The following is a 26321-nucleotide window of genomic DNA, read 5'->3' as shown; positions in this document are numbered from 1 at the left end:
AGAGATTAATAGACATTGAAAGATATTAAGAGATATTCAAGGAACAAAGGATGGCTCTAGATGAAGTGTGAATGGCCCTGGCCTGCTGAGTTTTCCAGCGTTTTCTGTTGTTATTTCGGATTTCCAGCATCCGCAGTATTTTGCTATCGTATCTCCTTATGTGACTCGGTGTCAAATTTTGTCTGATAACACTCCTGTGAAGCACCTTGGCACGTTTTACGACGTTTTACTACGTTAAAGACGCTGTATAAATGCACGTTGTTGTTGAAAAGCAGCTGGGCGGGAAGGCGTTCCGATGCGCGGGGGCTGTACTGAGGCGTTCGGATGCGCGGGGGCGGGAAGGCGTTCCGATGCGCGGGGGGCTGTACTGAGGCGTTCCGATGCGCGGGGGCTGTACTGAGGCGTTCGGATGCGCGGGGGCGGGAAGGCGTTCCGATGCGCGGGGGGCTGTACTGAGGCGTTCCGATGCGCGGGGGCTGTACTGAGGCGTTCCGATGCGCGGGGGCGGGAAGGCGTTCCGATGCGCGGGGGCTGTACTGAGGCGTTCCGATGCGCGGGGGCTGTACTGAGGCGTTCCGATGCGCGGGGGCTGTACTGAGGCGTTCCGATGCGCGGGGGCTGTACTGAGGCGTTCCGATGCGCGGGGGCTATACTGAGGCGTTCCGATGCGCGGGGGCTGTACTGAGGCGTTCCGATGCGCGGGGGCTGTACTGAGGCGTTCCGATGCGCGGGGGCTGTACTGAGGCGTTCCGATGCGCGGGGGCTGTACTGAGGCGTTCCGATGCGCGGGGGCTGTACTGAGGCGTTCCGATGCGCGGGGGCTGTACTGAGGCGTTCCGATGCGCGGGGGCTGTACTGAGGCGTTCCGATGCGCGGGGGCTGTACTGAGGCGTTCCGATGCGCGGGGGCTGTACTGAGGCGTTCCGATGCGCGGGGGCTGTACTGAGGCGTTCCGATGCGCGGGGGCTGTACTGAGGCGTTCCGATGCGCGGGGGCTGTACTGAGGCGTTCCGATGCGCGGGGGCTGTACTGAGGCGTTCCGATGCGCGGGGGCTGTACTGAGGCGTTCCGATGCGCGGGGGCTGTACTGAGGCGTTCCGATGCGCGGGGGGCTGTACTGAGGCATTCCGATACGCGGGGGCGGGAAGGTGTTCCAATGCGCGGGGGGCGGTACTGAGACGTTCCGATGCGCGGGGGGCGGTACTGAGGCGTTCCGATGCGGGGGGGCGGTACTGAGGCGTTCCGATGCGCCAGGGGCGGTACTGAGGCGTTCCGATGCGCGGGGGCTGTACTGAGGCGTTCCGATGCGCGGGGGCGGCGGTACTGAGGCGTTCCGATGCGCGGGGGCCGTACTGAGGCGTTCCGATGCGCGGGGGCCGTACTGAGGCGTTCCGATGCGCGGGGGCTGTACTGAGGCGTGCGTTTTTTTTTAATGACGAATGAAACCTGCTCCCACAGATAACCTGGTGGAGGGGAAGCGCAAGCGGCGCAGCAACGTTGGTGCCAGCACGCCGACGCGGAAGCCGGCGGACAGCCCGCGGGGCCTGGCGCTCTCGGGGAAGAGGAAGCTGATGAGCTCGGACGAGGAACGATCGCCCGCCAAACGCGGACGCAAGCCGGGGTCTGGGAAATCCGGTAACGGCGAGAGCGTTTGGTAGCCGGAGCGGGATTGTGTGCCCGGTTTTAGAATCGTAGAACCGTACCCCACAGGAGGAGGCCGTTCGGCCCATCATGCCTGTGCCGGCTCTTTGAAAGAGCTCTCCAATTAGTCCCACTCCCCCTGCCCTGCTAATGTTTCCTTTTCAAATATTTATCAAATTCCCGTAGCTTAATATTAAAGACCACTATTAAATTACCCCTCAGTCTTCACTTTTCAAGAGAAAAGAGCCCCAGCCAGAATTGAGATGTTAAAATTATCGGGAAAGATTGAACAATCTGGGGTTTATTTCTCTGGAAAAGGGAAGGCCGAGGGGTGACCTGAGAGAGGTCTTTAAAGTAATGAAAGGGTTCCATAGGGTAGACGTAGAGAAGATGTTTCCACTTGTGGTGGAGGCCAGAACTAGAGGCCATCAATATAAGATAGTCACTAATAAATCCAATCGGGAATTCAGGAGAAACTTCTTTACCCAGAGAGTGGTGAGAATGTGGAACTCGCTACCACAGGGAGTGGTTGAAGTGAATAGTATAGATGCATTTAAGGGGAGGCTGGACAAGCATATGAGGGAGAAGGGAATAGAGGGCTGTGCTTATAGAGTTAGATGAGGAAAGACGGGAGGGGGATTGAGTGGAGTATAAACGCCGGCATGGACTGGTTGGTCCGAATGGCCTGTTTCTGTGCTGTACATTCTGTGAGCTGTGGTTTCTGGTCTGCAGGGATCTCGAAGCTGAGCGGATTTGCAAGCCCCTTGGAGGGCAATGTCTCCAGCGAGTCCGGCTCCTCGGTGGAAGCCCAGCACGGACCCTTGCCGAAAAGCCCCACCCTCTTCATGGGGTACGCCTTCATCCTCACCGCGGCGACAGAGTCGGACCGGCGGACCAACAAGCAAGCTCAGCGGGACGGAGCCATCAGCAGTGAGGAGGACGAGGGTGAGCCCAGTCTCCCCTTTCCTTCCCATGTGTCCTTTATTGTTAGTTAATTAGGGCAGACTTTGCGACAGATTGGGGAGGGAAATCGGAGAGAGCAACACGGGGTGGGGGGGGGGAAACAGAGAACGCAACACTCTTGGGAAATTCATCACCTCCTCCGCCCCCCCCCAAAATACCCAGTCGCCCCCCCCCCGCCAGCGAGTAAAGACACTCAGACTTTACACGGTAGATTTGCAAAAAAAAAATTATTCATTTCTGGGATGTGGGCGTCGCTGGCAAGGCCGGCATTTATTGCCCATCCATAATTGCCCCTTGAGAAGGTGGTGGTGAGCCGCCTTCTTGAACCGCTGCAGTCCGTGTGGTGAAGGTGCTCCCACAGTGCTGTTAGGGAGGGAGTTCCAGGATTTTGACCCAGCGACGATGAAGGAACGGCCGATATATTTCTAAGTCAGGATGGTATGTGACTCGGAGGGGAACTTGGAGGTGGTGGTGTTCCCATGCGCCTGCTGCCCTTGTCCTTCCAGGTGGAAGAGGTCGCGGGTTTGGGAGCTGCAGGCATGTGTCACCTGCTCGAACCTCCGGGAATCCGTTCAACCAGAATTGGCGACTCTTAACATATCTCCCATGCTTCAGTTTGTAAATTCACAGCCCGGTGTGGAACTGAGACACGCTCAGTGAACAGGAAGATCCCAGGTTCATTCTGGAGAGCCTCTATAATTGGCCTCTTCACCAAAGGGGGGGGGGGGGGCAGTGAATAAAAACATCAGCCAAGGTCCTGATCCCTGACCCCTCCCCTCCTCCAGCATTGGCTAGTAGGGTGAGGATTTGAGGCGGTATCTTACTGTGTTCCTGTTTAACTCTAGAGTACGTGGAGACTGCAGCCTATAATAAGCAGTACACCGAGACACAACTACGAGCCGGTGGCGGATACATCCTCCAGGATTTCAACGAAGCGCAGGTAAAAGACCCATCACTTTTTTTAAGAACGGACCCTACCGTCCTGATCCTGAACTCGGGTGAGTGGAGAGGTAGATGAGGACGATGGAGCGAACCAAACTGGCCTGGACACTGTGCAGCAACAGGCTGTCGCACAGGCTGCCACCTCTCATCTGTAGGATGAAAGAACCATTTTAACCGAGGTCCGGTGTAATTAAGTCCCTGCAGTCGCTGAGACTAAACCTGTCAACACACAAGACCACGCCAACTTGTCCTATACTTGACCAACATGGCTGTGTGGTGTTCGAAACTGCTGAGCACATAGAACTGTCATTTGAACTTTGGAGAGCGCACAGTACTGCGGAATCTAAGAAAGACTTGCATTTATACAGCGCCGTGGCTCAGTGGATAGCACGCGCGCTCGCCTCTGAGTCAGAAGGTCGTGGGTTCAAGTCCCACTCCGGGGACTTGAGCACAAAAGTCTAGGCTGACACTCCCAGTGCAGTGCTTGAGGGAGTGCCGCACTGTCGGAGGTGCCGTCTTTCAGATGAGACGTTAAACCGAGGCCCCATCTGCTCTCTCGGGTGGATGTAAAAGATCCCACGGCCACTATTTCGAAGAGGAGCAGGGGGAGTTCTCCCCAGTGTCCTGGGCCAATATTTATCCCTCAACCAACATCACTAAAGTAGCCATGGTGTGGAGATGCCGGAGTTGGACTGGGGTGGACAAATGTAAGAAGTCACACAACACCAGGTTATAGTCCAACAGCTTTATTTGAAATCACAAGCTTTCGGAGCGCTGCTCCTTCGTCAGGTGACTTCACCCGACGAAGGAGCAGCGCTCCGAAAGCTTGTGATTTCAAATAAAGCTGTTGGACTATAACCTGGTGTTGTGTGACTTCTTACATTTGTCAACATCACTAAAAACAGATTATCTGGTCATTATCACATTGCTGCTTGTGGGAGCTTGCTGTGCGCAAATTGGCTGCCGCGTTTCCCACATTACAACAGTGACCACACTTCAAAAAGTACTTCATTGGCTGTGAAGCACTTTGGGACGTCCTGAGGTCGTGAAAGGCGCTATAGAAAATTCCTTCCTTTCCTTCTCCACCGCCGGACGTCCCAAAGCGCTTTACAGTCAATGAAGTTCTTTTTGAAGTGTAGTCACTGTTGTAATGTAGGAAACACAGCAAGCTCCCACAAACAGCAATGTGATAATGACCAGATAATTTGTTTTTTAGTGATGTTGATTGAGGGATAAATATTGGCCCCAGGACACTGGGGCGAACTCCCCCCTGCTCCTCTTCAAAATAGTGGCCATGGGATCTTTCACATCCACCTGAGAGAGCAGACGGGGCCTCGGTTTAAGATACCTCTTCGTTCAAGCTTTTTGGTCACCTGTCCTAATATCTTATGTGGCTCGGTGTCGAATTTTGTTTGATAATCGCCCCCGTGAAGCGACTTGGGATGTTTTACTAGGTTAAAGGTGCTATATAAATGCAGGCTGTTGAGTCCTTATATTTCCTGAGTGAACTTGCGTCTCTTTTTTCCTTCCTCGAGGCAAAGTTGAACGAAACTCTGTGATGCCATCCTCAAAGCAATTGTGCCAGCCAGAGTTGGTACCAAGTACCCCGGCATCGGGTACAGCGCAGGTTAGCTCAGTCTGCTGTACCCCGCGCCAACAATGTGCCTCCTCTCTGCTCTCGGGAGAGAGCCCCCTTAACAGCGTGCCGTTTGCCCTTGGTGAGGTTGCCAGATCGGGGGCAAGTTCCGGTGCAGTTTTTTTTGAACTCGAGGTTCGTGCCCAGACTCGATTTGAGGCAGACGCCCGTCCAGGCAGCGCTGGATTTGAAAAAAAAACATGGGCCCCAGAGGTAAAGGAGCAGCGTCCAGCCCAGGGGAACACCCCAGTGTCAAATCCACTTAACCCATTTCCAGGGACTCCTCTCCCTGCACTCAGTGTAACTGACGGCGTGTGACCCTGCTGTGTTTCAGTGTAAAGCTGCGTACCAGTGTGTGTTGATCGCGGACCAGCACTGTCGAACCAAGAAGTACTTCCTCTGTATCGCCAGCGGAGTGCCGTGTGTGTCCAACCTGTGGGTCCGCGACAGTTGCCTCTCAAACCAGCTGCAGCCTTACAAGAATTACATGCTTCCTGCTGGATACAGCGTGGAGGCAGACCGCATCCTGGAGTGGTGAGAAGACGCACTTTTAGTTTCTGCGCCACTTTCTATTTTTGCTCGCCACTGTCGTTGGGAAATAAGATCCACTCTCCCCACCCTCCCACAGTCCGTGTACACTCTCCTCACACTCCCACAGCCCGTGTACACTCTCCCACAGCCCGTGTACACTCTCCTCACACTCCCACAGCCCGTGTACACCCTCCCACAGCCCGTGTACACTCTCCCCACCCCCCCCACAGCCCGTGTACACTCTCCACACCCTCACAGCCCGTGTACACTCTCCCCACCCTCTCACAGCCCGTGTACACTCTCCCCACAGCCCGTGTACACACTCCCCACCCTCTCACAGCCCGTGTACACTCTCCCCACCCTCACAGCCCGTTTACACCCTCCCACAGCCCGTGTACACTCTCCCCACAGCCCGTGTACACTCTCCCCACCCCCCCCCCCACAGCCCGTGTACACTCTCCCCACCCTCCCACAGCCCGTGTACACTCTCCACAACCCGCACAGCCCGTGTACACTCTCTACACCCCCCCCACAGCCCGTGTACACTCTCCACCCCCCCCCCCACAGCCCGTGTACACTCTCCCCACCCCCCCCCCCCACAGCCCGTGTACACTCTCCACCCCCCCCACAGCCCGTGTACACTCTCCCCACACCCCCCCCACAGCCCGTGTACACTCTCCACACCCCCCCACAGCCCGTGTACACTCTCCCCACACCCCCCCCACAGCCCGTGTACACTCTCTCCACCCCCCCCCCCCACAGCCCGTGTACACTCTCCCCTATCATGGACTCTCCCCACCCATTTAATCTCCTCAGTAGATTGGGCCGATACTCTCTGGAGTTTAGAAGAATGAAAGAATGAGAGGTGATCTCATTGAAACATATAAGATTCTGAGGGGGATTGACAGGGTAGAGGCTGAGAGGCTGTTTTCCCCCTGGCTGGAGAGTCTAGAACCAGGGGTCACAGTCTCAGGATAAGGGGTCGGCCATTTAGGACTGAGATGAGGAGGAATTTCTTCACCCAGAGGGTTGTGAATCTTTGGAATTCTCTGCCCCAGAGGGCTGTGGATGCTGAGTCGTTGAGTATATTCAAGGCTGAGATCGATAGATTTTTGGACTCTAGGGGAATCGAGGGATATGGGGATCGGGCGGGAAAGTGGAGTTGAGGTCGAAGATCAGCCGTGATCTTACTGAATGGAGGAGCAGGCTCGAGGGGCCGTGTGGCCGACTCCTGATTCTTATGTTCTAATATTCAGTAGAAGATTTAAAACACTTGTCAATGCCCCAAAGCTAATCAAAATATTTTAAATACTCTGTGTGGTCTCCGTTTCCCCCTCCTCCCTGATGTAATCATTTTCCCTTCTCTTCCGCTCCTCCTCCTCTTTCACTCCTCCCTCCTTCCGCACTCTCTCCCACAGGCACCCTCGGACCACGCCGTTTAAGAATATGAAGATGCTGCTAGTTTCAGATCAACAGGAGAGTTTCCTCAGCCTGTGGTCGGAGATTCTGATGATGGGAGGGGCGATGTCAGTCAGACAGCACAATTCAACAGCACACAGCATGGGTGAGTCGTACTGCCTGACACTGGGGTATCAATCGTGAAATCCGTGCAAAATGTGCAGACCACATTCACTTGCACAATGGAAATAGTGAGGCCAGAGTTTTTTTTACTAGTGTAAAAGTGAGGGGTGCCATCAAATACTCCCAAAGCAGGTAAAGCATGGGTTAGATACAGAGTAAAGCTCCCTCTACACTGCCCATCAAACACTCCCAGGGCAGGTACAGCACGGGTTAGATACAGAGTAAAGCTTCCTCTACACTGTCCCATCAAACACTGCCAGGACAGGTACAGTACAGCACGGGTTAGATACAGAGTAAAGCTCCCTCTACACTGTCCCATCAAACACTCCCAGGGCAGGTACAGCACGGGTTAGATAGAGAGTAAAGCTCCCTCCACACTGTCCCATCAAACACTCCCAGGGCAGGTGCAGCACGGGTTAGATACAGAGTAAAGCTCTCTACACTGTCCCATCAAACACTCACAGGGCAGGTACAGCACGGGTTAGATAGAGAGTAAAGCTCCCTCCACACTGTCCCATCAAACACTCCCAGGGCAGGTGCAGCACGGGTTAGATACAGAGTAAAGCTCTCTACACTGTCCCATCAAACACTCACAGGGCAGGTACAGCACGGGTTAGATACAGTGTAAAGCTCAAACACTCTCAGGGCAGGTACAGGACAGGACACTGCCCCAACAATGTGACTCAGCCTGATAACCCCTACTGCACCAGATCAGTTTTGCACATCAGCCATCCTTGGTGTTGAAGTGAGACTTATCAGTGGGTGCTGACATTGCACAGGATGTTCCCTCAGTTCTCCCACCCTGTATCTTGGAACGTAACCTAGCGCAAAAATCAGCCTCTGGTATTGAGGCCGGAAGGGAGTGCTTTGGAAAATAACCTTTTGGAGACTTGATGATTTCTTCTTCTCTTGCAGACGTCCCGTTGGGAATCTTTGACATTGTGGTGACCGATCCGTCCTGCCCGCCGTCGCTGCTCAAGTGTGCCGAGATGCTGGCCCTTCCCGTGGTCTCGCAGGAGTGGGTGATCCAGAGCCTGGTCACGGGACAGAGAGTCAGCCACAACAGCCACCCCCAGTACAAACACACCTACAAACCCAGCTAAAAGGAGACATCCCGTCAATGCCCCTTTCCCCCTACCCCACCCACCCCCCTCTCGCTCCCTCAACCACCAATCAATTGTGCCGTTGTTTTACATTTTAGAAGCTTTTAATTGTCTGTGTTTGTAACTGCATGTATGAAAATGTACATAGTTTTATCGGTTTCATTTTTATTAAAAAAAAATAACGGAATAGACTGTGATGCTTCACTGCCCTTTTTTTTGTCAGTTTTAAGGTAATTTTGTTCTTACGTTTTATTCCTGGCAGCACGTACCAGGGGACGGCACTGCGGCGAATTAGGGGCCTGGGTTCGCTGCGAGGTTTCAGCCAGTGGCGGGGTGGCTCGATTATTGGCCTCAATCCTTGGGGATAAGGCGGAGGGGAGTTCGGCTACTTCTGATCGCTGTCGAATGAATCGCGCAGGAAGTCCGTTTTCCACCCCCACCCCCCTTGAATTAGCATCGGAGATTGCTAAAATGGTTTTCCCAAGCACATCAAAACAATACTTAATTTATAGAATCTTACAGCACAGAAGGAGGCCATTCGGCCCATTGTGCCTGTGCCGGCTCTTTGAAAGCGCGATCCAATTAGTCCCACTCCCCCCTGCTCTGTCCCCAGAGCCCTGTGAATTTTTCCCCTTCAAGTATTTATCCAATTCCCCTTTTGAAAGTTTCGATTGAATCTGCTCCCACTGCCCTTTCAGAAATGCATTCCAGATCACGGGCAAGGCCGGCATTTATTGCCCATCTCCTAGTTGCCCTGAGGTGGTGGTGGTGGGCCTTCTTGAACCGCTGGGAGGAGTTTGACACCTTGGAGTGTCTCGCTAGGACCACTTCTGAGGGCAGTTAAGAGTCAACCACATGGGTGTGGGACTGGAGTCACATGTAGGCCCGGACCGGGTAAGGACGGCAGGTTTCCCTCCCTGAACAAAGAAAAAGTCTTGCATTTCTATAGCGCCTTTCACAACCTCAGGACGTCCCAAAGCGTTTCACAGCCAATGAAGTACTTTTTGAAGTGTAGTCACTGTTGTAATGTGGGAAACACAGCAGCCAATTTGTGCACAGCAAGCTCCCACAAACTGCAATGTGATAATGACCAGATCATCTGTTTTAGTGATGTTGATTGAGGGATAAATATTGACACCAGGGCGAACTCCCCCTGCTCTTCTTGCAGTTTTGGTCGCCTTATCTGAGGAAGGATGTTCTTGCCATGGAGGGAGTGCAGCAAAGATTCACCAGGCTGATACCTGGGATGGCAGGAATGACGTATGAGGAGAGATTGGGTCCATTAGGCTTATATTCGCTGGAGTTTAGAAGAATGAGGGGATCTCATTGAAACTTAAAATTCTAATAGGACTGGACAGACTAGATGCAGGAAGGATGTTCCCGATGGTCGGGGAGTCCAGAACCAGGGGTCACAGTCTAAGGATAAGGGGTAAGCCATTTAGGACAGAGATGAGGAATTTCTTCACCCAGAGAGTGGTGAACCTGTGGAATTCTCTACCACACAAGGCAGTAGAGGCCAATTCATTAAATATATTCAAGAAGGAGTTAGATATATTTCTTAAGGCTAAAGGGATATGGGGAGAAGGCAGGGACAGGGTACTGAATTTGGATGATCAGCCATGATCTCATTAAATGGTGGAGCGGGCTCGAGGGGCCGAATTGTTTCTATGAAATAGTGCCGTGGAATTTTATACATCCACCTCCGACAGTGCAGCGCTCCCCTCAGCACTGCACTGCGAGTGTCAGCCTAGAATTTGTGCTCAAGTCTCTGGCGCGGAACTGGAGCAGGGGGGAGCGGGACTAATTGGATCGCTCTTTCAAAGAGCCGGCACAGGTACGATGGGCCGAATGGCCTCCTTCTGTGCCGTAAGATTCTATAAATTAAGTATTGTTTTGATATGCTTGGGAAAGCCATTTTAGCAATCTCCGATGTTAATTCAAAAGTGACCGGCTCTGGGGGGAAGGGAACGGATGTTTTTGCGGGATTTATTACATAGTCTGGTGGAGTGGGGACTGTGAATCAAAGACCTTCTGACCCACGGGCGAGAGTGCTTCCCACCGAGCCACGGCCGACACTAAAGGACATCGGTGAACCAGTCGGGTTTTTACGACAATCCAACAACTCGATGGTCACGTTTACTGACGCCAGCTTTTTATTCCCAGATTTTTAACTGAATTCAAAGTCTCAAAAATAAACCAGTTTTTTGTCACAGAAGGCCGGTGATTAAAGAGACAATGTGAACAATACAATCAAGGACACAAACAATTCAGACTCTGAATTCAAGGTTTCCGGGTTTAGTTTGCCTTAATAGAGACGTCATTTACTGGAGTCCACACCCACAAACTGCTCATAGACACGTTTCCAGCCGCGAGGGACCCACAGAAGTAGAGAATGGTCGATGCAAACGGCTAGGTCGGAGTAGGAGTAGCTCGGTGCCCTGCTGAGATTAGAGGGGCAAGGTGGGGTGAGGGGGACAGGCGGGGAGAGGGAGGGGGCGGCGCGGGGGAGAGGCAGGGTGAGGTGAGGGGGGGGTGCAAGGGAGAGGGGCGGGAGAAACAGGGCGAGGGAGAGGCAGGGTGAGGGGGACAGGCGGGGTGAGTGAGGGGGAGAGGGAGGGTGAGAAGCAGGGTGGGGGGAGAGGCGGGGAGGGGGAGAGGCGGGGAGGCGGGGTGAGGGGGACAGGCGGGGAGGGGGAGAGGCGGTGAGGGGGAGAGGCGGGGAGGGGGAGAGGCAGGGAGGGGGAGAGGCGGGGAGAGGGAGGGTGAGAGGCAGGGAGGGTGAGGGGTGAGAGGCAGGGAGGGTGAGGGGGAGAGGCAGGGAGGGTGAGGGGTGAGAGGCAGGGAGGGGTGAGAGGCAGGGAGGGTGAGGGGTGAGAGGCAGGGAGGGTGAGGGGGAGAGGCAGGGAGGGTGAGGGGGAGAGGCAGGGAGGGTGAGGGGGAGAGGCAGGGAGGGTGAGGGGGAGAGGCGGGGAGAGGGGGACAGGCAGGGTGAGGGGGAGGGGGACAGGCAGGGTGAGGGGGAGAGGCAGGGGGAGGGGGACAGGCAGGGTGAGGGGGAGAGGCAGGGGGACAGGCAGGGTGAGGGGGAGAGGCAGGGGGAGGGGGACAGGCAGGGTGAGGGGGAGAGGCGGGGTGAGGGAGAGGGAGGGTGAGGGCGAGAGGGAGGGGTAGAGGAGGGGTGAGGGAGGGGGAGAGGGAGGGTGCAGGGTAAGGCAGGGTGTCCCCATTCATCATTATGCACAGCTGATACTGTGGGCAGAGTGTGTGGGGGGGGGGTGGTGGAGAGGAGGGGAAGATGAGAAGGGGCGAGAGGAGGGGGGTGATGGGAGGGAGTGGGTGAGGGGGGGGCGGTTTGACCAGTACCTTCATTATTCCCCTCTGCCAGCAGATAAAAAAATTAGCAAAGATTACCAATTATAATCACCGACCATGAGACCCCCCAACCCCACCCCCACCTGAATGTTTTCACGTGCGGTGTCAGCTGAGGACAGAATTCAGTTCAGTCGTGATGCACCCCATGGTAAAATAGTTGGCTGCCACTCACTTTAGGCTGACACAGTCGAATAGCCACTCGGGTGAGGGACTGAGGAGCTGCTTGGTGCTTAAGGGACTGCACCCCCAGCAAGAATCAACACCTCCAGCAGAGGAGAAAGTTGGAGCAAGAGTGGGAGTAGGGGAAACGCATTTAATTTTACTATTTTGCATTTAATATACAACGACTAACATTATTCCAAGGAGATCTCTGCTGTGGAATCCTTATGTCCTTTAGCCTTCCTCCTGAGTCAAGACTTTTAAACCAAAGTTACTACTTCTTGATTTATAGAATCAGACAGCACAGAAGGAGGCCATTCGGCCCATTGTGCCTGTGCCGGCTCTTTGAAAGAGCGATCCAATTAATCCCACTCCCCGGCTCTTTCCCCGTAGCCCTGTAAATTTTTCCCCTTCAAGTATTTAATCTCTTCTACTGTCGAACCTTGATGGTGTCCTGCGCTGTGGCCCTTCATTTAAGGTATTTTTTTTCAGCGTAAAAAAAGGCAGTAGTAAAATTACACGACACTGTTTTGCCCTCAATTCATCGCATCAACCCATTGTGTACATGAACCCATTCTCTATTCCTGAACAAGTGGCACCCTCACTCTGCTGTAGCGATGCTGCCATCCGGTGTCATGAGCTGGGACTGCAGTGCCTCAGCAAATTGTTCCATTTCCACGAGGAGTCCAGAGCTAGGTTTACTGACTGTGTGACAGTCTTCTTTCTGAGCGGACTTGTGTGGAATTTCCTGTAAAAGTAAATCAGGCACCAAAGGGCCGATTCTACGAGTGCGTACCCACAGCATGGGGCCTCACTGGTCAGGTACTGCCGATTAGGTGATAGCAAGCTTGGGTTTCAAAAGCCTGTAGATTGTAAGAGGAAGAGTAGGGTTGCGAGGAGATCCGCAGATTGGAGATCATGGGACAGAATGAGTTAAGCGTCCTGTGATAAGCCTTGAATTCAACAGTGAGGATACAGGCAGGAGGAAGCGTGTAGGATAGTGGTATTTGCAGTTTAGAACTTGCATTTATATATCACCTCTCACGCTCTCAGGACGTCACAAAGCGCTTTACAGCCAGTGAAGTACTTTTTGAAGTGTAGTCACTGTTGTAATGTAGGAAACGCGGCAGCCAATTTGCACACAGCAAGCTCCCACAAATAGCAATGTAATAATGACCAGATAATGTTGATTGAAGGATAAATATTGACAGGACACCGGGGTGAACTCCCCTGCTCTTCTTCTAACAATGCCACGGGATCTTATACATCCACCCGAGAAAGACTTGCATTTATATAGCAACTTTCACCACCTCAGGCTGCCCCAAAGCGCTTTACAGCCAATGAAGTACTTTTTAAAGCGTAGTCACTGTTGTAATGCAGGAAGGGCAGACGGAACTTCGGTTTAACGTCTCGCCTCTGACATTGCAGCGCTCCCTCAGTACTACACTCGGAGTGTCAGCCTGGATTTTGTGCTTAAATCTCTAGAGTGGGAATGGAACCCACAACCTTCTGACTCAGAGGCGAGAGAGTGCTACCCACTGAGCCACAGCTGACAAGAGAGGCAAGATCAGAGGCGCACTGACCATACGAAAGTTAAGAGAGAGAGATAATATGCAACATGGCTTCTAAAATCAGGAAAAGAATCCCCAACTGTTGCATTTTATTTAAAATTTTGCAGAAACTCCTTTGCTGGCTCCCAGGTTGCAGTGCTCATCGACTACCCCAGAACGGCGGCAGTAATAATCAATGTTCCCCCTCACTTATTTTTTTTTGGGTGAGCGGTCCCTTTAACGATCTGCGCGGCCCATTCAACATGTCCCGTTGAGAAGCCAGCAAGACGCCTGCGCGAGTCCTCTAGAAAGCCGCGCGGCCGCACCGCTTAACGGGAACAGGTAAGAATACCACCTGCCTCGCAAGGATCACAGACGCCTTTTCAAATATGGGGTGTTTGCTCGCAATCGACCTCCTCCCTCCTCTGGGCCACAGCAATACGTTTCGAGTAAGCACGAGACACTTGACAGTGGCTTATACGGAACAGACTTTATTGATATGCAGCACAGGCAACCGGCCTAACTGTATACAAAGAGGGCAGCTTTTCGGTTTCTGTATCTCTCGAGCCCTCTGAAGAACTGTTGAAAACCATGCTCCTTTATACACCGTATTTTGCCCACATCAAAGATACGTCACAGATAAGACCTCATGATGCATCTGTTCCTGAATCCGTTGAAAACAGTCTGTTCATGTAAACAGTTGCAGGTGTTTACTCCAAAGCAATGACCCTCAAACAAGACTTCCTGCCTGAACCGTTCGCAAACCCTTTGAAGAACAGGCTTTATTAACCATCATCTTTCTATACTATAGTTAATGGATTGCTCTACCAATGTTCCCGCTAAGCTGCGCGGTTGTCTGGAGGTCCCATGCAGCCCAGGACCGGCTTTTCCAACGTGAAATTTTGCGCATGCGTGAAACTTTGAATGGGCCGCACAGCCTGTTAAAGAGACCGTGCACCCAAAAAAAAATTACGGGTGCATTGCCATCTACCTAGGTTTATTACCCTGGCCACTAAACTTAGACCTTAATCGCTCATGGCTGACGTCATTACTGCCACTTATTTCCTTGCACAAGCATTTCTCGTATATAACTTCTTCTCTTCTTAGGCAGTCCCTCGGAACCGAGGATGACTTGCTTCCACATTAAAAAGGAGTTCTCAGGTGACTGATGAGTCCAATGCGGGACCTACAGTCTCTGTCACAGGTGGGGCAGACGGTGGTTGAAGGGGCGGGTGGGTGGGGTGCTTGGGTTGACGTGCGCTCCTTGCGCTTGGCTTCCGCTTGCTCCCAGCGAAGAGACTCGAGGTGTTCGGCGCCTTCCCGGATGCTTCCCATATATAACACTCTGACACTAAAAGCAGAAGACGAGCCAGGCTTTCCCCTCACGACACTTCAAAGCCATCCTGTTTATCTTTAAGGTCTGTTGCTCCACGATACAAAGAAGTTCCGATTATTATTTGTTTAACTGCCCCGACATACAACTCTCTGGGATCTCCAACAGTGGTCGGCTCGATTGTGATGCACCCTGCGGTGGAATATCCTCAGTCAAGTCTCAGGCAGGAATAGTGGCTGACACCAACAGCATTTCTCAAGCAGGGGAAAGGCGATTTAATTGAGCTCAGGTCACCCTCTGGTGTCTAAGTAGTGCAACAACCACAAAGGTTTACAACACTGAACGACAGGGTAAATGACAGTCAGTGGTCCACTGCCTTGGCCCTCACAAGACAGGGGTCACTCAGCAGAGTTGCTGCTCCATGGCTGCGGGATTCAGGGCTGTCCCCTCTCCGCCTCCTGTACGAGAATGCCACATTACAACAGCGACTACACTTCAAAAGTACAATAGCAAAATACTGCGGATGCTGGAAATCTGAAATAACAACAGAAAATGCTGGAAATACTCAGCAGGTCAGGCAGCATCCGTGGAGAGAGAAACAGAGTTAACGTTTCAGGTCTGGGACCCTTCATCAGAACTGGAAAAGGCTGGAGATGTAACAGATATTAAGCAGGTGCAGAGAAAGTGGGGGGAGGGTTTAGGAGGGGAGGAAGGAATTGAAAGAACACCCTGTACTTTTGTAAGAGGCAGGAAAGGTAAAATGTTGCAAATGGGAATGGCAAAAATCATACACTTCAAAAGGTACTTCATTGGGCTGTAAAGCGCTTTGGGACGTCCTGAGGTTGTGAAAGGGGCTGTAGAAATGCAAGTCTTTCTTTTTCTTTTTCAGGAGATCTCACAGTATCCACTGCACAAACAAAAGAGCCACTCGCTAACTCCCCGTGGACAACTTGCGTTTATATATCACCTTTAACATAGTGAAACTTCGCAAGGCGCTTCACAGGAACATAAATCAAACTAAAATGTGACTCCGAGCCACAGAAGGAGATATTAGGACAGGTGACCAAAAACCTAGTCAAAGCGGTTTTAAGGAGCGTCTTAAAGGAGGAGAGAGAGGCGGAGAGGTTTAGGGAGGGAATTCCAGAGCTTAGGGCCCAGGCAGCTGAAGGCACGGCCGCCAATGGTGGAGCGATTATAATCAGGGATGCGGAAGAGGCCAGAATTGGAGGAGCGCGGAGATCTCGGGGGATTGTGGGGCTGGAGGAGGTGATAGGGAGGGGCGAGGGGCCATGGAGGGATTTGAACACAAGGATGAGAATTTTAAAAGCGAGGCGTTGTCGGACCGGGAGCGTCAGTGAGCACCGGGGGGGGGGGGTAAACGGGACTTGGCGTGAGTTAGGATACGGGAACGGTTAATGCCAGGAGCCCAGTGTATGAGGATCCGCAGGGCAGACCCACACTCCATCACTCCCTGACGCAGTGTGTGCAGAGCGGGCTGGTGAGTGGGACCCGAGTTGGACACCGATTGCGGAATTTTCTTGGCTGCAGCTCAGTTCTGGTCACCGAGACAGCAAGGAGCGGTTCAAATGCTGGAGGCAGTGCACGTGGCTGATCCAAGCGTCAGGGTCTGAGTTCTATGGAAAGATTGGAGCAACTTGGGTGTTTCAGCCTGGGAGGTGCCCCAACAGAGAAATACAAGGTAGATAAAAGAATGGAAAAGGCAAACCCGAATAACACTTTAAACTGCAAGAGTTAAATAAGAGGATGCAGTTTCAAACTAGTAAAAGGTAAATTGAGTACTGATATCAGTAACTTTGAAAATTGGATATATACTTGAAAAAGAACAATGTGCAGGGCTATGGGGAAAGGGCACAGGGGGAGTGGGACTAATTGGAGAGCTCTTTCAAAGAGCCGGCACAGGCACGATGGGCCGAATGGCCTCCTTCTGTGCTGTAAAATTCTATGATCTGTAAGTTTTTCTTCATACAAAGAGCGATCGACACATGGAACAGATTCCCAGCGAGAGGTGAAAACCCTGGGATCATTTAAGAAATAGTAAGATGCAGCAGCGGGGAGAAAAGTGGTGTGTGTCGGAATGGATGAATTAAGAATGGCCAAATGGCTGTCCTCGCCCGGAATTATCTTGTGACGTAATGTTAGTAACACCGGCACACAGTGAAGAAGCTGAAGAGCGCTGAAGCTCCTTAGACAGAAGGCCCCCCGTTTCAGTTCTAGTCGAGTTAACCTTGCAGTTCCCTGGGATTTATTTTTTTGTGATTACGCCTCTGTGAAGAGCTTTGGGATATTTTATCTACTTTGGGGATCGGGCAGGAAAGTGGAGTTGAGGTCGCTGATCAGCCATGATCGCATTGAATGGCGGAGCAGGCTCGAGGGGCCGAATGGCCTACTCCTGCCCGAATTCTTATGTTCTTAAGGACTATATAAATTCAAGTTGTTGCTGGATCTCAGACCAGATTTTCTGAAAGTTCGCTGTGGGAAATTTCAATACTACTAATGTACAGGTGAAAAGAACAATATCAGAAACAAATGAATTTTTAAAAAATCAATGTATTTAATGTGAAATATAATTACAATAAAAAGATGTTTTAACTTAATCTTCAGCTCTGTCGATCGCCTTGTTTCTCTCTAGTGAACGTGTCCTTTACATACACTGATGCCAGAGCAGTCTCGTGTCATTGTCGGGAGGGCTACGATTGGTCTCAGTGTGCCCGGGTTCAGGAGATGATGATTAGGAGAATCCTTCTCCTGATCGCTATCCAGTCACACTTGCTCAGAGCCTGCATGCCCGGCGAGGACAAGCTCAAACGTGAAGCTCCCCCTGGCCAAACAGCCCACCAGCACAGGGAATTTCCTCGGCGCGGTCTCCCGATTGGCCGCCGTAACTTCGGCAGAAACCCCCTTTCCGCTTATATCCAGGGTTTCCGCTGGCATGAAGGTCTGGAGATCCCCGACGATATTCCCCGTGTGTTATTTTAGTGCCCAATGCTCCTGTGTTGGTCGGCTATTTGGCCTGAGGAGCTTCACGTTTGAGCCGGACATTCCCCGACACTGGTACCTGCGTAACCATAACCCCAGCACGGGAGTAAATACCTTTGCGGATATTACAGAGAGAAAAAGAAAGACTTGCATTTATATAGCGCCTTTCACGACCACCGGACGTCCCAAAGTGCTTTACAGCCAATGAAGCACTTTTTGAAGTGTAGTCACTGCTGTAATGTAAGAAACACGGCAGCCAATTTGCGCACAGCAAGCTCCCACAAACAGCAATGTGATAATGATCAGATAATCTGTCTTTTAGTGATGTTGGTTGAGGGATAAATATTAGCCAAGACACCGGGGAGAGCTCCCCTGCTCTTCTTCAAAATAGTGGCCGTGGGATCTTTTACATCCACCCGAGAGAGCAGACGGGGCCTCGGTTTAATGTCTCATCCGAAAGACGGCACCTCCGACAGTGCAGCACTCCCTCAGCACCGCACTGGGAGTGTCTGCCTAGATTTTTGTGCTCGAGTCTCTGGAGTGGGACTTGATCCCACGACCTGACTCAGAGGCGAGGGTGCTGCCCACTGAGCCACGGCTGGGACACAAGAAAGCAAGGGAGGGAGGGAGGGGAGCAGACGATGATGCAACGAGTCTCAATTTCCAAAACCACCAAGTTGCCGGGAGGGGGGAAATTAATGGGCACTTTAGAAAGCTTCAGAGGTCAGTCCGGATCCAGAGTGTTAATTAGTGTTCATTTATCCTACTGCTGAAGAAAGGTGCCCCATACTGAAAATGTCAGGATGAGTATCTCACAGCTTTCACCTCGGGGCTTCCTCAGGGGGAGAAAGTGGGAATGGAAAGGAGAGGTTCCGACACGTGGCATGGTGTGGTTTACTGGAGCGTTAACATTCTCAGGGGCAGGCGAGAAGGTAGATGGTTGCTGCTGTCACTCACTGTTTCCCTATGAATAGGCCTGCAGAGTAAATACTCAGACCGATCTGTGTATGTTTAGAACGCACCTGTCCTTTCTGTTAGGGGCCTCGCTGAAAATCCCTCAATTTACACTCCGCGGCCCACACCGCCCGGCGGTTCCTCCCTCCCTCTCCTAAAACGTGCTGGGTCAGTTTCTTGGACATCAGCAACGCGCCCTTAGCTCACATCAAACACTCATTCTTCATACTGGATCTAGAGAGTGACGGTCAGCGGGCTATTGGATCACAAAGGACAGCCCAGCTTAGGCACTGAGCCTCACTGGCCGGGGTTGACAAGATCGGAGTTAGACTGTCAGCCAGGGCAGTAGTTGAGACACTGTATTCCCTGGATATTAAGGGGAACAGATAGGGTAGATAGAGAGAAACTATTTCCGCTGGTTGGGGAGTCTAGGACTGGGGGCATAGTCTAAAAATTAGAGCCAGACCTTTCAGAAATTAGGAAACACTTCTACACACGAAAGGTGGTAGAAGTTTGGAACTCTCCTCCGCAAAAGGCAATTGATGCCAGATCAATTGTTAATTTTAAATCGGAGATTGATGGATTTTTGTTAACCAAAGGGATATGAAGGGATATGGGGCAAAGGCGGGTAGATGGAGTTAGGTCGCAGATCAGCCATGATCTCATTGAATGGCAGAACAGGCTCGAGGGGCTGAATGGCCTCCTCATGTTCCTATAATTGGCCTCAGCTCCCAGAAGACTAGCAAGTGGGTTGGGGGGGGGGGGGGGGGGGGGAAATAAGCTACAGTTCCTGCTCCTAAAGGCTTTCCAGCAACTCTGACTGGAAAATGCGTACTTGTAAATATCGGATGAGAACAGAGTAGGATTTCTGCTCGTGATGCTCCCGTGATTGAATAGCCTGTCCGGGGGGGGGGGGGGGGGGGGGGGTGGGGAGAAGTGGGATCTGCAGCCCCACCCTTGGGACCCCATCACACGTGCCAATCTCCTACAGTAACTGAAATGAGGTTTGTGCCCCCCACGATCTCAAAAACCAACTAGACTATGCAGGCTGAGGCTTTACTGCGAACTGGGGCAATGCCACCGAGCCGGTCTCACCCAGAGATACACACATCGGCACCGATTTCATCTTACTGGTTTAGTTCTATTTACAAAATGAGACGGGCTCACAATAAAAAGGTCACACTATTCTCGTGAACGCTGTGGATGTGGATGGTCCGTGGATCTAGAGAGTGACGGTCAGCAGGCTATTGTATCACAAAGGACAGCCCAGCTTAGGCACCGAGCCTCACTGGCCGGGTTACGTCCTCTGTAGAATTCTCAGGAAAGAGCTGATGAAATAACGATTGTCCTGTAGCAATAGCCATTCAATCGCCAATCTGTACACAGCGTGTGGGCAATTGCCGCTTCGCTGGAAGTCAATGGAAGGCTCTGCGAGGGTCAGTCGGCACCATTTTATTTTGTGTGACTGTTCCTCTCGTCATGGCGAGAGATGTCAGGAGCAGAACTCTCTCCTGTTTCACCCATCAAGCGTACCCAGACCATTTACAGCCTGGGCAGGGAGCGGAGCGAAGCTCTCGCTACTTTGCCCCATTAATATGCCTCGGCCCCAGTGCAGCTCCCTCACTACACCCGTGGGGCTTTGTCCCCATTTCCCACAACAGTTAAGATTCCCAAATTTGGGGCAGTATTGTTCCGTGGATGGTTCTGATGCAATTGGGGGATGGGCTGGGTTTCAAACCAGCCCGTGAGGCGGAGACCCCAGCCGTTAGTCTCTGGCCTGACAGGTAGCGGGGGGGGTGGGGTCGGGGGGGTGGGGGGGCAAGTGCATGGACACCTCGGGGATTGGAAACAAGAGTCAAAGGTCACCTGAAGCGACAGAACACAGATGCTTCACTGATACTGCGCTCCTGCAAGCAATGTAAACCTGCGCTCTTCCGTACTGGTCCCAGAGACCTGGGGGAAGGAACAGGCAGTGCAGGGATTCCCGATTATCCGGGGTTTCTGAATCAAACAGAACAGGTTTTGCGAAAATTTCGAAAAGGTTCATCCTTTTTTCTGCCACGGTCCTGAACCGTGCTTAAATGAATTTCTGTCGCCAGTAAAAGTCGATGAGATCGGAGATTTGGTCCTGCTCATCCCGACCTATTCGCATCGCATCCCAGCACCCTCCCCATTCGGGGTTTGGAGTAATCAGAAGGTAGCAGGGCACTGGGGAGGGGAATGGGGGCAACTTGGAAAGACACAAGTACAGCAGGACGTTCGCAATCACCCACACACTTAAAAAACAGCGGAGTAAAATCTTGTAAAGCTGCAGATAAAAAGCTATGGAAATTTGAAATAACTCCCAGCCTGAATTCGCCTGATGTGCAGAGAGAGATGGGGTGAAAAGTCAACAAAACAGCTCACAAACCCCGCCCGGAACGTTTGAATGGGCGCAGGCTGCAGTGTAACCCCAATGTCTCCGTTAGTGAAGCTTTCAGGCAGATGGTTTACCCAAGGCTGCTGTGAGGGGACACAAGTTGTAGCCAGCGTTCAGGTCAGCAGGTTCCTTTATACAACCTCACGCCGCCGACAGGACAGGAGCGTCAGATGCTGCTGAAGGACAGGAACCTGCCGGTCCAGGCGACAATCTTGTGCGCGGAGGTCAAATGCCAAAACTGAAAAAAGAATAAAACGCTTTGTTAGAGAAACAGATAGTTTGCAGATTACACAAGTCTAACTCGCTTTGTTTCTTGCTCCAACGGCACCCCCCCCGCCCCATGGCTACTAGTTTCTCCCCTCATCTCCTAAAGGTACTGACTCATCCTGGGGTAGGTTAGACAGGCACCAGATGCCTATAGAGTATCATTCGGCAACAGGGGGCATCAACGGCAAGCAATATATCTGTTCGCACTTGCTATGTGTGCAAACACACAGACGCACACAGTACTACACCAGACCGTGTATTAACTCCTAGTACAGTACCACACCAGACCGTGTATTAACCCCTAGTACAGTACCACACCAGACCGTGTATTAACCCCGAGTACAGTACTACACCAGACCGTGTATTAACCCCTAGTACAGTACTACACCAGGCCGTGTATTAACCCCTAGTACAGTACTACACCAGGCCGTGTATTAACCCCTAGTACAGTACTACACCAGACCGTGTATTAACTCCTAGTACAGTACTACACCAGACCGTGTATTAACTCCTAGTACAGTACTACACCAGACCGTGTATTAACCCCTAGTACAGTACTACACCAGACCGTGTATTAACCCCTAGTACAGTACCACACCAGACCGTGTATTAACCCCTAGTACAGTACTACACCAGACTGTGTATTAACTCCTAGTACAGTACTACACCAGACTGTGTATTAACCCCTAGTACAGTACCACACCAGACCGTGTATTAACCCCTAGTACAGTACTACACCAGACTGTGTATTAACTCCTAGTACAGTACTACACCAGACCGTGTATTAACCCCGAGTACAGTACTACACCAGACCGTGTATTAACCCCTAGTACAGTACTACACCAGACTGTGTATTAACTCCTAGTACAGTACTACACCAGACTGTGTATTAACTCCTAGTACAGTACTACACCAGACTGTGTATTAACCCCTAGTACAGTACTACACCAGACCGTGTATTAACCCCTAGTACAGTACTACACCAGACCGTGTATTAACTCCTAGTACAGTACTACACCAGACTGTGTATTAACTCCAAGTACAGTACTACACCAGACTGTGTATTAACTCCAAGTACAGTACTACACCAGACCGTGTATTAACCCCTAGTACAGTACTACACCAGACCGTGTATTAACTCCTAGTACAGTACTACACCAGACCATGTATTAACTCCTAGGACAGTACTACACCAGACTGTGTATTAACTCCAAGTACAGTACTACACCAGACCGTGTATTAACCCCTAGTACAGTACTACACCAGACCGTGTATTAACTCCTAGTACAGTACTACACCAGACCATGTATTAACTCCTAGGACAGTACTACACCAGACTGTGTATTAACCCCTAGTACAGTACTACACCAGACCGTGTATTAACCCCTAGTACAGTACTACACCAGACTGTGTATTAACTCCTAGTACAGTACAACACCAGACTGTGTATTAACCCCTAGTACAGTACTACACCAGACCGTGTATTAACCCCTAGTACAGTACTACACCAGACCGTGTATTAACCCCTAGTACAGTACCACACCAGACCGTGTATTAACCCCTAGTACAGTACTACACCAGACTGTGTATTAACTCCTAGTACAGTACTACACCAGACCGTGTATTAACCCCTAGTACAGTACTACACCAGACCGTGTATTAACCCCTAGTACAGTACTACACCAGACCGTGTATTAACCCCTAGTACAGTACCACACCAGACCGTGTATTAACCCCTAGTACAGTACTACACCAGACTGTGTATTAACTCCTAGTACAGTACTACACCAGACCGTGTATTAACCCCTAGTACAGTACTACACCAGACTGTGTATTAACCCCTAGTACAGTACTACACCAGACCGTGTATTAACCCCTAGTACAGTACTACACCAGACTGTGTATTAACCCCTAGTACAGTACCACACCAGACCGTGTATTAACCCCTAGTACAGTACCACACCAGACCGTGTATTAACCCCTAGTACAGTACCACACCAGACCGTGTATTAACTCCTAGTACAGTACCACACCAGACCGTGTATTAACTCCTAGTACAGTACTACACCAGACCGTGTATTAACCCCTAGTACAGTACCACACCAGACCGTGTATTAACCCCTAGTACAATACTACACCAGGCCGTGTATTAACTCCTGGTACAGTACCACACCAGACTGTGTATTAACCCCTAGTACAGTACTACACCAGACCGTGTATTAACCCCTAGTACAGTACTACACCAGACCGTGTATTAACCCCTAGTACAGTACTACACCAGGCCGTGTATTAACCCCTAGTACAGTACCACACCAGACCATGCACTAACCCCGAGTACAGTACTACACCAGACCGTGTATTAACTCCTAGTACAGTACACCAGATCGTGTATTAACCCCTAGTACAGTACCACACCAGGCCGTGTATTAACCCCATGTACAGTACTACACCAGATCGTGTATTAACTCCTAGTACAGTACTACACCAGACCGTGTATTAAACCCTAGTACAGTACTACACCAGACTGTGTATTAACCCCTAGCACAGTACTACACCAGACCGTGTATTAACCCCTAGTACAGTACTACACCAGACCGTGTATTAACCCCTAGTACAGTACTACACCAGACCGTGTATTAACCCCTAGTACAGTACAACACCAGACCGTGTACTAATTCCTAGTACAGTACCACACCAGACTGTGGATTAACCCCTAGTACAGTACCACACCAGACCGTGTATTAACCCCTAGTACAGTACTACACCAGGCCGTGTATTAACCCCTAGTACAGTACCACACCAGACCATGTACTAACCCCGAGTACAGTACTACACCAGACCGTGTATTAACTCCTAGTACAGTACTACACCAGATCGTGTATTAACCCCTAGTACAGTACCACACCAGGCCGTGTATTAACCCCATGTACAGTACTACACCAGACCGTGTATTAACCCCTAGTACAGTACTACACCAGACCGTGTATTAACTCCTAGTACAGTACTACACCAGACCGTGTATTAACCCCTAGTACAGTACTACACCAGACCGTGTATTAACCCCTAGTACAGTACTACACCAGACTGTGTATTAACCCCAGTACAGTACTACACCAGACCGTGTATTAACCCCTAGTACAGTACTACACCAGACCGTGTACTAACCCCTAGTACAGTACTACACCAGACCGTGTATTAACTCCTAGTACAGTACTACACCAGACCGTGTATTAACCCCTAGTACAGTACTACACCAGACCGTGTATTAACCCCTAGTACAGTACCACACCAGACCGTGTATTAACCCCTAGTACAGTATTACACCAGGCCGTGTATTAACTCCTAGTACAGTACTACACCAGACCGTGTATTAACTCCTAGTACAGTACTACACCAGACTGTGTATTAACCCCTAGTACAGTACTACACCAGACCGTGTATTAACCCCTAGTACAGTACTACACCAGACTGTGTATTAACCCCTAGTACAGTACTACACCAGACCGTGTATTAACCCCTAGTACAGTACTACACCAGATCGTGTATTAACCCCTAGTACAGTACTACAACAGACCGTGTATTAACCCCTAGTACAGTACTACACCAGATCGTGTATTCACCCCTACTACAGTACTACACCAGACCGTGTATTAACCCCTAGTACAGTACTACACCAGATCGTGTATTAACCCCTAGTACAGTACCACACCAGACCATGTATTAACCCCTGGTACAGTACTACACCAGATCGTGTATTAACCCCGAGTACAGTACTACACCAGACCGTGTATTAACCCCTAGTACAGTACTACACCAGACCGTGTATTAACTCCTAGTACAGTACTACACCAGACCGTGTATTAACCCCTAGTACAGTACTACACCAGATCGTGTATTAACCCCTAGTACAGTACTACACCAGATCGTGTATTAACCCCTAGTAGAGTACTACACCAGACCGTGTATTAACCCCTAGTACAGTCCTACACCAGACTGTGTATTAACCCCTAGTACAGTACTACACCAGACCGTGTATTAACGCCTAGAACAGTACTACACCAGACCGTGTATTAACCCCTAGTACAGTACTACACCAGACTGTGTATTAACTCCTAGTACAGTACTACACCAGACCGTGTATTAACTCCTAGTACAGTACTACACCAGACCGTGTATTAACCCCTAGTACAGTACTACACCAGACGGTGTATTAACCCCTGGTACAGTACTACACCAGATCGTGTATTAACCCCTAGTACAGTACTACACCAGACCGTGTATTAACCCCTAGTACAGTACTACACCAGACTGTGTACTAACCCCTAGTACAGTACTACACCAGACTGTGTACTAACCCCTAGTACAGTACTACACCAGACCATGTATTAACCCCTAGTACAGTACTACACCAGACTGTGTATTAACCCCTAGTACAGTACTACACCAGACCGTGTATTAACTCCTAGTACAGTACTACACCAGACTGTGTATTAACCCCTAGTACAGTACCACACCAGACCGTGTATTAACCCCTAGTACAGTACTACACCAGACCGTGTATTAACTCCTAGTACAGTACTACACCAGACCGTGTATTAACTCCTAGTACAGTACTACACCAGACCGTGTATTAACCCCTAGTAGTACTACACCAGACCGTGTATTAACTCGTAGTAGTACTACACCAGACTGTGTATTAACCCCTAGTACAGTACTACACCAGACCGTGAATGAACCCCCAGTACAGTACTTCACCAGACCGTGTATTAACTCCTAGTACAGTACTACACCAGACCGTGTATTAACCCCTAGTACAGTACTACACCAGACCGTGTATTAACCCCTAGTACAGTACTACACCAGACTGTGTATT

At 50.9% G+C, this 26321-nt stretch overlaps 2 protein-coding genes across 4 annotated transcripts in view; one reads left to right on the top strand and one right to left on the bottom strand.

Moving 5' to 3' along the window:
• The window catches only part of tp53bp1 (tumor protein p53 binding protein, 1), a 40708-nt gene extending 32124 nt beyond the window's left edge, over window positions 1-8584 (top strand). The window contains exons 14-19 of the mRNA XM_085972372.1: window positions 1459-1635; window positions 2374-2586; window positions 3450-3544; window positions 5517-5716; window positions 7132-7277; window positions 8210-8584. Of these exons, the coding sequence (XP_085828498.1) occupies window positions 1459-1635; window positions 2374-2586; window positions 3450-3544; window positions 5517-5716; window positions 7132-7277; window positions 8210-8397 (1019 nt within the window). The 3' untranslated portion in view covers window positions 8398-8584. The remainder of the gene's footprint in view (window positions 1-1458; window positions 1636-2373; window positions 2587-3449; window positions 3545-5516; window positions 5717-7131; window positions 7278-8209) is intronic.
• An 8777-nt stretch (window positions 8585-17361) lies between these two features.
• tubgcp4 (tubulin gamma complex component 4) overlaps window positions 17362-26321 on the bottom strand; it is a 95188-nt gene continuing 86228 nt past the window's right edge. For all 3 annotated transcript variants that reach the window (XM_085972363.1, XM_085972364.1, XM_085972365.1), the window contains one exon: window positions 17362-21419. In XM_085972363.1, coding sequence (XP_085828489.1) covers window positions 21407-21419 — 13 coding nt within the window. In that variant the 3' untranslated portion in view covers window positions 17362-21406. The remainder of the gene's footprint in view (window positions 21420-26321) is intronic.

Source organism: Somniosus microcephalus, chromosome 32, assembly GCF_052327205.1.
Source record: "Somniosus microcephalus isolate GS21.2 chromosome 32, FLI_Smic_1.0, whole genome shotgun sequence".
Lineage (NCBI taxonomy): Eukaryota > Metazoa > Chordata > Chondrichthyes > Squaliformes > Somniosidae > Somniosus > Somniosus microcephalus.
The sequence above is the reverse complement of the archived record's forward strand: the minus strand, read 5'-3'. Positions and strand labels throughout refer to the sequence as shown.